General features: G+C 40.6%; 1 protein-coding gene across 3 annotated transcripts in view; it reads left to right on the forward strand.

Annotated features, from left to right (window-relative positions):
* LOC129675813 (glutathione S-transferase alpha-5) overlaps positions 1-10,087 on the forward strand; it is a 20,888-nt gene extending 10,801 nt beyond the window's left edge. For all 3 annotated transcript variants that reach the window (XM_055605916.1, XM_055605905.1, XM_055605896.1), the window contains exons 3-7: positions 4,005-4,056; positions 5,487-5,619; positions 6,670-6,811; positions 8,243-8,374; positions 9,724-10,087. In XM_055605916.1, coding sequence (XP_055461891.1) covers positions 4,005-4,056; positions 5,487-5,619; positions 6,670-6,811; positions 8,243-8,374; positions 9,724-9,843 — 579 coding nt within the window. In that variant the 3' untranslated portion in view covers positions 9,844-10,087. The remainder of the gene's footprint in view (positions 1-4,004; positions 4,057-5,486; positions 5,620-6,669; positions 6,812-8,242; positions 8,375-9,723) is intronic.
* The last annotated feature ends 1,364 nt before the right edge of the window (positions 10,088-11,451 follow it).

Here is an 11,451-nt window from a genome sequence, read left to right on the forward strand (position 1 = left end):
CACACACACACACACACACACACACACACACACACACACACACACACACAGAGAGAATATAATAAATCTTCAAAACACCAAAGTATGTGTAATTTGTTCACCAAAATGTAAACGCTTCATATAGATGTGAATGAGCTGTAAACCAAAACCAAAACACACCATTTAAAGAAAAAAATAGAAGTGTGTCTATGTGATGTTCTTTTAAATGTTTTTATGTAATCACATACTGTAGTTGTTTTTAGCATAGATTCTATATTTTGTTGTATTGGTGTATGTTTATCTGTGTGTGCAGATGCGTATGTGTGTAGGTGGACACGTGTGGAGGTCAGAGGACAACCTTGACCCAGGTGTGATTTTGCAAGTACTAGCCCTTCTCCCTTTTTGTGAAGAAAGGCTCTTTCCCTGGCCTGGAGCTCACCCACCATGGCCAGGGAACCTCAGGCTTGAAGCTGTCTCTGCTTCTCCCACTCCGGGATTACAGGCATTTTAAACTTTTCTCATACTAATAAGAGCACGCATTGTATAGCCAAACTATTTCTAAATTTTGTCTATTCTTAATTTTTTTTTGTATGTGTTGCTGAGCATAGATACAAACACAATGTTAGCTTTGGCCTGATCATGGTCTGGATTGGCATAGTCATGTCTAGAACAGCTGTTGAAGGTTTGCCTGAGGCTTGTCCGAGGAGAAGTCACTCTGTCGTGAGTTCTCCTGATATTCCTAAATGTAGAAAATGGGGCATGATACTCCTCTCTACAAATGAAAGGTATTTTTTTCCATGTTGAGATCCTTGTTGTCAACTTTAAAACAACATTCCTGTGAGTGTTCTTGAATGTCTCTCTATAGTCATCCTGCTTTGTTTAAATCTATACATTCATTATGTAGTGATAAATCTGCAATTCGGCTATAACCCATGAGACCCTACATACAGTTTGTAGTTGACCCAGACATTGGTATAGAGCATGTGAGTGTATGTGAGATCTGAGATTTCCTTCAAGTGATTATAGAAGAAGAGGTGTAGATCACCTAAGTCAAAGCCTGTTGCCTTGATTTGACAATTGTTACAAGTAAGTGAGGGATACAAAGAAGAACAGCACAGTTTTCTGTTTACTATTATGCATATCCAAAATGTCAACAATAAAAGAATTAAAGCATACATATGAGAGATGGAATATATATAGAATAATGTATATATATATATATACACACACACACACACACACACACACACACACACACACACACACACGAGAGAGAGAGAGAGAAGCACTTGTTTCTTTTTTTTTAACAGGACTAAAAAGAATTTTATTCAAACTCTTTGGACAATAATCTAGTGGGGTATCTTTGTGATTCAGCTGAACACTGCTTTCTAGAATTATCGTAGGAGAAAAAAAAACAAAAAAACTTCTCAGGCAAGGCAGAGGGATCCCACAACTGGGTGGAAACTGCCAAGAGCAACAGATCTTGCTCCTTGGGAGGAGGTGGTAGGAAAGTGAGAGCTACAGCATGAGGTCCGGCCTTTCACCTGAGCTTCCAGTGCTTGCTTCCTAGGCTTCATAGTAGTGTGTTTACCAAACCCTCAGGTTACTTCCCTCTCCCAACCATGCTGTGAATGTGTTTATTGTGTGGCCTAATCCTGTTTCGATTCAATGAAAAAAAAATTTTTTTTGTAGAGCCATCACAGATTGTTTTTCTTTATACAAACAAATGGTCTGTTTTCCCAAGCAACCAGATGGCAGCCTTGTGTTCAAGACTTCTAAGCCTCTGGGCAGAGTATGTTCAGTACAGAAAGAGCAAGTAGCAGTAATGGCAGCTTCCTCCCTTGCCTCTGAGCATGACCGAAGAGCCTGCTGAGAGTAAGTTGTCTGGCTCAGAGCTCTGTATCCAAAGGATGATCATTATAAGCCCCATCCACCATCATCGTCCTCACCATCAGCAACACACCCCAGCCCCATCTCACCTTGCCCACCCTCTTGAGATAACCACCCTCTGTCCCCTGTGCTTTTCCAGGGCTGGGTGCTTGGCAAATTGTTATCATATTACCTTATTGTCCCTGAACTGTGGTACCATGTGACCCTATTGATCCACAAGAAAATGATCCACAGAGCATGCTAAATAAGCCCAAAGTCCTGAATTTTCACAACCAAGAACTTCATGAAAGGCAAACAGTCATTGAAAATAGCACCACTATATTATGCAATGATATTTGGTTTCTATGGGGCAAGTGAGGTACTGAATGTTTTGAGAACATTCCAACATTCTTTTAAAGAAGAGTACACTTCCCCTATCTTTACAAATCAGTGAGTGAAGTCTTTCATCTACTAAATGATTGATTATAGCATCTTACATGGCCACAAGTGACACCAAACATGTCAACATCAAGATTCACATGCCTTGTTGACTCTTTCGATAGGCTTATGGTTGGACTCTGCCTACAAAACAACTTGTACTATTATATAAAATTTGACTCTCCTATGAAACAAGCATGGCTACTGTAGTTGCAAGAGATACATGAGCCTGCTCCCAGATGACATTACAAGCACAATTTCAGGTAGACATTTAAATTATTGGATGTAGATTTAAGGCAAAGTACTTTTTCGTCAATATGAGACTAGTTTGCTCTATTTAAAAACAAAAGGGATGATCTCAAAAGCACACCTGTGAACAAAAATTCCTGGAAAGAAGCTAAGTCTGCAGAAGCTGATTGCAACTGTGGAGAGTTTCACTGTTTCAGACCCAGAGGTTAATTGCTATGTATTTTGGGTAATATTTAGCTCTCCAAGGAGCCATTCTTTGTCCACCTCTGTGTCAGACAGAACATCTCATAAATAGGTAAAAACTTTCGGAATATATTAACTTAACAAAAGCTGATTGACCACCAATCAAAGGGTTGAAAATGTTCTCAGATTGCATCAGAGGCCTATAGTTTAGATTGTTCTACTTGACTTCAGCCCACCTCTGTTCCAATATGGTATTTTAAAAATGTCTTGACTTGTGACTTGGTTGTTCTGTTGCTATAAAACTTTATGAAACTGCTTCCATGTTGAAACAATTGAACTGGGTGTAATCTAAATCTACATTCTCAGACCATGGTCCTTCAACTTTAGATCCAAAATAAACTATCACTTTTCCCTTGTGAGTTGAGAGATGTGTTTTTGTTTATACTCTTCCATCCTAACGACTTCTTATGTTTACTGAGCACTTAATATACAACTGGTGACCTGACAGGTGATTTGCATGTCTTAGTGGTTTAGTTTTGAGATCACCCAAACTGACATTGTATGTAAATGTATTCTATGGAATAGAGTACTGAGACACAAGAACAGTCATTAGCATGGCCCATGTAAAGGACTTAATTCATTCAGACAGTCATATGCAACTCACAAAGCCATCTCAGAATCCAGAGATCTTAGTGATGAAAAACAGTGCAAGGTATTTCTTCTTAAATCAGGAATTATATATAATTTTGTCCCCATTTCTCAGGTGAGGCAATTTTACTTGCAAGAGTAAAGTATTGTATCAAACAAGATCTGCTTCACCCACAGCAGGGCTCCTGAGGACAGAAGTGTTGTGATCAGAGCAAAAGCCTATTGGCAGGATGTTAGACAATGGCCTGTGCCAGGTTCCATGCTGGAGGCCCACAATGTTCCTTCAGAACCTACATGGGAATAGGCTGAAATATTACAAATACATAGCCAGAAGAAACAATCAGCATTTTTCCTCCAATGGCATTTCTGTAACTCATGACTTAATCACCAACATAGGAATAGTTCTGGTAGAGATGACAGCAACTGCAGTTAGGAGAAGGGATGTGATATGACCATTGCTCCTTTTTTAAGAGCCCTGCTTTAAATTCCCATAATGCATGATTAGCTCACCTGTGTACTTGACAAATTAAAAAAAATCTTTTTTTTTTCATATCTACAGTCAGGAGTTATTAAAGCGAAAATCCTGGAATACAGTGAAATTACTTAACAGAAACTCATTTTTTCTTTCTGTTTTCTAGTTTGAAGAAAAATATCTGAAAACCCGGGATGACTTGACAAGGTTACGGAATGGTAAGAGCAAAGATCAAAGTGCTCTTGAGAGGGTTTCTAGTGGAAGCTTTTAACATTAGACAGTACCTGTTAATTGTAATTAATGAAAGGGTGGTAAATTGTAGTCACAGGTTTCTGTGACCACATCTGATAAATATCTGAGTTAAGGGGGCTGAAACTCTCTCTCTGTCTCTGTATTTGCTGTGAAACCACCCCAGAGCCCCATGAATGTCCCGTCTCTGCTTTTCCATGCTCACTGCAGTTACCTCAGGTTCCCACAATGCTCACCATCTATACACAATTCACGATGTCAGGAGAAAATATAAATCAATCACTTATCCTGAGTTCTAACAGCTTTAACAAAATAATTCCATAGGAATGCTGAATTATAGGACTAATAGAAAGATTATGATGGTTTTGTGGAACACTATGAGAGAGGATGGGGGGAAGCAGGAAGTCCAACACCTGTGGATGAGGGTCACTGGGCATGCCCAGAAAATACTGTCTCTTGCTCTTAGTTGGAAAGCACACACTGCCTCTTGCTGTTAGTGAAAAACACATAGGAACCTATATAGACGCAGGTTTATGATTATGTCTTGATGTCATGAACAGCAAGAGACTTTGAGACTCTGTCTTTCTTTAAATGGTGCCATCTGACTGTTGGCTTGTACTGTTGTACTCAGATATCGAGATCCTAAAAGACCACCAGAGGTCTAGTCCGTTGCAAAACACATGAGGGTTTATACAATACAAGCTCGAGCCCAGGTCACAGCAACCTCCTTGGTGAAGAGGAGGAGGAGTGCAGCGGGGCAGTCTAGGGGAACAAGATTTTTAAAGGGCAAAACTGCAAGCAGGGAGTTACATGCCTTGGCGTTACATGATTGGGTAAGGGAAATTGACTTTTGAAATGATTGGTTTACTTTAGGTGCCAAGTCAATAAATGGTTCTGGCCTGGCCATCTGGGCCATTTTCCTAGCAACTGTATCTGTAGTGGGCAGGAAAATAATTCAGTAAGATTAGTTCCTCCCCCCGCAGGTGGCTGGACATATCTCCACCTGGCTGGCCTTGGTTCAGGATTGTGCTTTAAACTTTAACTCCCCCCCCAAAAAACAAACAAACAAACAAACTAATTTTGAATTCTTTGGTCTCTCAGTACCTCCTTTACCTTCTTCACTGTATCATATCCTGTGTGGCAGATACAGAATTAGTATTCTGGATATGAAATAAAAACACCAATAAAATAATAAGCTAAAACTTAGACAACAGTAAAGATTCAGAAAACAAACAAACAAACAAAAAAAAGAATAGGATTTCATTAAAAAGTTGCCAAGTAATTAGTTATTTTAAAAATTTCAGTCTATTCAAATTTTTTTTTTTTGGCATGTGTATGACCCTAGAATGTGTATGACAACAGAAACCTTATTTTCTTTTTTCTTTGCTTCATCCAATAGATGGGAGTTTGATGTTCGAGCAAGTGCCTATGGTGGAGATTGATGGGATGAAGCTGGTGCAGACCAAAGCTATTCTCAACTACATTGCCGCCAAATACAACCTCTACGGGAAGGATATGAAGGAGAGAGCCATGTATGGGGCAGTTTTCCTCGTTATGGGAAAGATATAGGTCTTATCTTGAGTGAACAGAACCATGGCGAGGGACTAATGAACACCGAGGGTGCTTTAGTGTACAAACGCTCATAATAACAGTTGAGACGAGTGCTAAAGAGATGAGAGGAGATGAGGGAAGAATATGAGTGGTTAGGCATGTGTTGTTGTAGAATAGGACATGGTGGAATCCACTTGTTTAGTCCTTGGAAGCAATATTCTAGCCAATAGCTTTGGACAAAGGCCAAGTCTTTGACCAGCAATAAAGACAAGGAGCCAATGAACTGATCTCCTAGTTCTGGCAATTAGAAGACACACAGCCACGACCTTACATTACCATTAAATACACACAGAGTCGGGCTGCTTGTGGCTTATAGAGTCTGGTGCAGACCTGAAGCTTTTCCAGGAAACTGCAGGCTGTTAGGAGCTGTCAAGCCTGGTCATCAGGCCTCCTCTCTCCTGTGATAGAACCATTCCACTCAAACTATAATCTTCTGTGGAATGTGGACGTTTCTTTAGCAGTTTCTCTAGAAGTTAAATATCAACTCACCAATAACCCAGCAGTTCCATTGCTAGATAAATACACCAGAGAAATGAAAATACATCTGCAGGAATAATACTACATGAATGTGCATATATGTGTTATTTTTAATGTTCAAGAAGCATAAAATGAGCCATGTGTTAACAGAAGAATGGATGGAGATTTTGGCCATTTAATAGGGAATGTTACAGGATGTGGTGCTGTTTTCCTTTGATTCATATACTCAGTGACAAAGGCAGGCAAATTTCTGTGAGTTTAAGACCAACCTGTCAGCATTACGAATTACAGGCCACCCAGAGCTATTCAGAGAGATTCTGAATATATTTTTGAAAATTCAAAAAGCTTCGCCTATCTAGAAGTAAAACCCAGGTTATTATTACTGGCTCCATAGGCCCATCAGAGGTGAGCTTATTTTACCGCTGCCTTTTACATCTGTTAAGTATAAAATCTGAGACAAGAAGGCTTTGGCAGAATGCTTGTCTGTTTTTCAGCATTGACATGTATGCAGAAGGTGTGGCGGATCTGGAGCTAATGGTTCTCTATTACCCCTACATGCCACCTGGGGAGAAAGAGGAAGCCCTTGCCAAAATCAAGGACAAAGCAAGGAACCGTTACTTCCCTGCCTTTGAAAAGGTGAGTAGAGGCTGACTGACTTTTCAAGGATTCAAATGAGGTATTTGTCCTCAGGAGGCATCAGAGCAGGTAAAGTTACTATAGCAAAGTGTGCTATGCTATGAAGTATAAAATCAAGACCCTGAAGAGTGGTGTCTGGCCGGACTTACTCCTTGGGTCATAGATGTCTGCCTTCTATCTGTGTCTTCTATTGTAGATGGGGTATGGGAGCTTTCTGGAGTCTTTTTGTTGGGAGCAGGAATGCCATTCATGAGCACTTAACCAGTTACTATTCCCCTCTCAAGATTACTACTTACTAACAGAATCATGTTGTGGGGTGGGGTTCTTATCCCCTTGATTTGGGGAGACACAGATGCTCAGTCACAGAGGCGGGAGGGAAAGGCCACACCCCACATGAAACAATTAACAGCTGTGGATAAACTATAGCCCAACCAAAATCCCACACTTGGGATTAAAACAGAAACATATTTACATAACACAACCCAAAACTTCCATTACACCAGTGTTTTTTTTTTTTTTTCTAAAAACTTTCATCCATGTACAGAAGTTGAGCCAGGCATGGTGATGCATACTTGTACCTGGTGCTCAAGAGATAGAATTAGAAAGATTAGTTCAAGACAAGGCTAATTTAAGTACACAGTGGGTTTGAGGCCAGTCTGCTCCATGAAACTCTGACTGCACATATATATATACACATGCATACATATACATATTCATACATACATACATACATGCATACGTACATGCAGAGTGTGTTGGTTTAAGGAACACATGCCTATCATCTAATTGAAGACAACACTGATATCCTGTTTGTTGAATGTGTCCTTTCCTCCCGGCTTCCTTGCCTACATACTCTTCTTTCTATCAGCTAATCATGTTATTTTTTTTCTAGCATTTCAAAATTAATCACAGACATATCTGCAGTTAACTCTTAAATGCTTCAGCACTGCAGAGGATCCCATAGTACAAAAAGAGCCTAAGCCAATGTTACAGAGGAAATGACGATTCAGGCTTATTCTAGTTACTGGGAGAGCAGAACAAGGAAGAATGTGGTTCCTGAAATAGTCTACTCATATTCGAAGGGTGCATTCACATAGGTGAAGCCACTTCCCAGTAAGAGACTACAGAATACAGTGAGGGCTCACCCTCTAATATTAGGGCTTTGCCCTTTATTTGTAGGGGTACATGAAGAAATAGTACTGGTGATCTCGGAGCTTGGCATGGGTATAGGACAGACAGCAAAATGATGGGCAGAGATCTGCTTCTTGAATTTTATCATGGGTCAGAGTCTAGAGAGGAGTACGGGGCCCCATATGTACCCAAAAATGTAGTGCAAGGAAATTTTATTTGAGAGCCTCAGAAAAAAAATCAAGGGGCTTCAGTCTGATGGCAGTTGTCTTCAAGATCTAACTAACATCTTGAATTCCTCAGGTGCTGAAGAGCCATGGACAAGATTATCTCGTTGGCAATAGGCTGAGCAGGGTTGATGTCTCCCTGGCTGAACTTCTCTACCTTGTGGAAGAGCTAGACCCCAGCATCATGGCCAGCTTCCCTCTGCTGAAGGTACTCTAGTTCAAGCCCTGTCCCAAGATATGGGACAGCCCATATCTTACTTATATCATGGAATCCAATATTTTGACCATCAAGGTGATGTGATTAACTTCCAGTTTCTTCTGGCCTTCGTGACTACCCTTCTCCCCCAGCCATAGCTACAAAATGAGATTTTAGACCCTAGTTCTGAGACATGAAAAAAAAAATTACATTAAATAAGAAAATCTGAAGTAGATGATATCTCAAGATTGTATATTTTGTCTTGTATATATCCAGAATCTCATTCTCCCCATACCCATATTCACTTTGGATTTGATACTGACTTCAATGGGATTCCACTTGTCCTTCCACACTGAACCTATCTGGAGAGGTCCCTTTCAAGCTTCTAGGTTAACATTATACTTCTCGTTACAGTGACCTCCTTCACAAATTTATTTTGCCAATACAACAGCTCCCACTGTGTGTGTGTTAGTTGTATGTATGTGTTCATGTGGGTGTGCGCATGTTCTCATGCATATGGAAGCTGGAGGTAGACATAGGATGTCTTCCTGGTTAACGCCATATTTATTATTATTATTATTATTATTATTATTATTATTATTATTATTATTATTATTATTATTGAAATACAGTCTGTCCCTGGGCCTGAAGCTCATCTGTTCAACTAGGTTGGCTGACCAATGGATTTCGTAGTTGTCTGTCTGTATAGCACAGCACTGGGCAAGGACACATACTACTCTGTTAGGTTCTGTGTGGGTTCAGGAGATGCAAACTCACATCCTCATGCTTGTGTAGCAGGCACTCTGGCAATTGAGCCATTCTTTAGCCCTCCTGCTCGTTTTACTTCTCTTTGTTTTGTGTGGCGGTGCTAGGGATTAAACCTGGCATATACCAGGCAAGTGCTCTACCCATTGTGCCATACTGCCACCCCCCCCAACTACTTCCACTTTTCTTTCTCAGTGTGAAGGTTGGTACATTTTCCTGTTCTACTTCCTACCACCATTTTTGACTCTGTTATCCCAGATCTTCATTTTATCTGTTTGGGTGTGTGTATGTGTCAGTATCTGAGAGACAAATTGCTCATCCTTAAACTCTACAGAAGTGATGAGTCTGCAGGATTAAAGCCCGAAGAAGAAGATGGGAATGACTCTAACAGAATGAATCTTTAAGATATATTGGGGGAGGGGAATCTCTATTTTCTTTCTCTCATCTTCATTTTTTTTCTGAGTATCTGTCTCGAACCTCTATCCTGCTGCTAATGGAGGGATTCGGTTGGTCTTTTGGCTGGCAGGGGCACAGGGCTGTGCCAACAGTTGCATTTTCTTCGGCTGCTCTCTGAGGCTCTGACTTGTTTGTTGCAGGCCCTGAGAACCAGAGTCAGCAGCCTCCCCACAGTGAAGAAGTTTCTTCAGCCTGGTAGCCAGAGGAAGCCTTTTGATGATGAGAAATGCGTGGAATCAGTAAAGAAGATTTTCAGTTAAATCAAGGAGATAATGGATCATAGTACCCACAAGGCCAGCCTTCGAAGCTTTGCACCAGTGAAGTGTTTTGATTAAATGTTAATGCTGCTTATTGGGAGGCTAACAAGTAAGGCTTATGCGTTAATTCATATAGACATGGACGAAGAATTGCTGGGATGCTATTTGGCTGTAGTCAAAATTGAAATCATGATCACTTCCTAGGCTGTTTCCTTGAATTTCAATAAAGCAGAACAAGCTTCTTAGACTCTGGAGTATTCAACATTGTCAGGGAAGAGCTGTCATATCCTTGTCAAACAGACTTAAGTAGAAACCCTATATCAAACTCTGGCCTATGTAAAAATAATCTTTCCATACGGATAGTGCCCTTTCTGACCAAATACACATACAGACGGATACACTCGCACTGTGCGTAACTGTTTTTCTTGAACTAATTAAGTTTTTTTTTCCTTATCCAGTTACTCAAACAGGATATTTATATTCAGTATAGAACAATCAGCTGTGCGCAATGGCACGCACCTGTAATCCCAGCACTCAGGGAGGCAGAGGCAGGTGGATCTCTGTGTGTTCGTGGCCAGCCTGGTGTACAAACTGAGTCCAGGACAGCCAAGGCTACACACAGAGAAACCCTGTCTTGAAAAAAAAAGTATAGAACAATCATTTCTCCTGGGGCTGCAGGAATGCTGAATATGGCAGATACTGTCATTCAGCTTGGCCCTAAATTTGCTATAATAGAAGTAATAAAAACTTAGGTGCCCCTAATACAAAATTAGACATTCTGTGTGCCTCATTCTTAAGGCTTCTATAACAATGTACCACACTCTTTGTATCTTAAAATAATCTAAACCTATCCTCCCACAGTCCTGGGAAAGGTGCATGTCTGAATGCATCTTGGTCTGAGATGCACCAGGTTCTCTCTGAAGCCCCTGAGAAAGGATCCGTCTTTTTTTTTTTTTAATTTTAGTTTTTATTTATTTATTTATTTATTTATTTTATTTTTATTTTTTCTTATCACTTACATTTTATTAACTCTGTATCCCAGCTGTATCCCGTTCCCTCATTCCCTCCCAATCCCACCCTCCCTCCCTCATCTCCTCCCTGCCCCTTTCCAAGTCCACTGATGGGGGGGGTCCTCCTCCCCATTCATCTGATCCTGTTTTATCAGGTATCTTCAGGACTGGCTGCAAAGTCCTCCTCTGTGGCCTAACAGGACTGCTCCTCCCTTGGGGGGTGGGGAGGTCAAAGAGCCAGCCATTGAGTTCCTGTTAGAAATAGTCGAAAGGATCCGTCTTAACGTGGTTGCTAGGCACGTTGAAATTCGTTGGTTTATTGATACAGTGCCCACATTTCTACCAGATCTTCCCATCTGCAGGGATTGTCTTTCCAGGTGAGATCATATTGTCAGGAGTTTACAGCTAGGGTGGAAACATTCTCGAGGACAGAATTTATCCCAAAATCTTATGTTATGGAACAGTTAATTCTGGGTGCATACCTAACGGGCATACCCCAGCTAGATTCTGAGTGTGAGGAAGACTACAGTTATTTCGCTTTCTGCTATGACAAAAACACCTGAGAAAAGCTTCTTACGGAATAAAGGATTTATTTTGGCTT

The sequence above is a fragment of the Psammomys obesus genome, unplaced genomic scaffold, assembly GCF_907164565.1.
Source record: "Psammomys obesus unplaced genomic scaffold, mPsaObe1.curated_primary_1811, whole genome shotgun sequence".
NCBI lineage: Eukaryota > Metazoa > Chordata > Mammalia > Rodentia > Muridae > Psammomys > Psammomys obesus.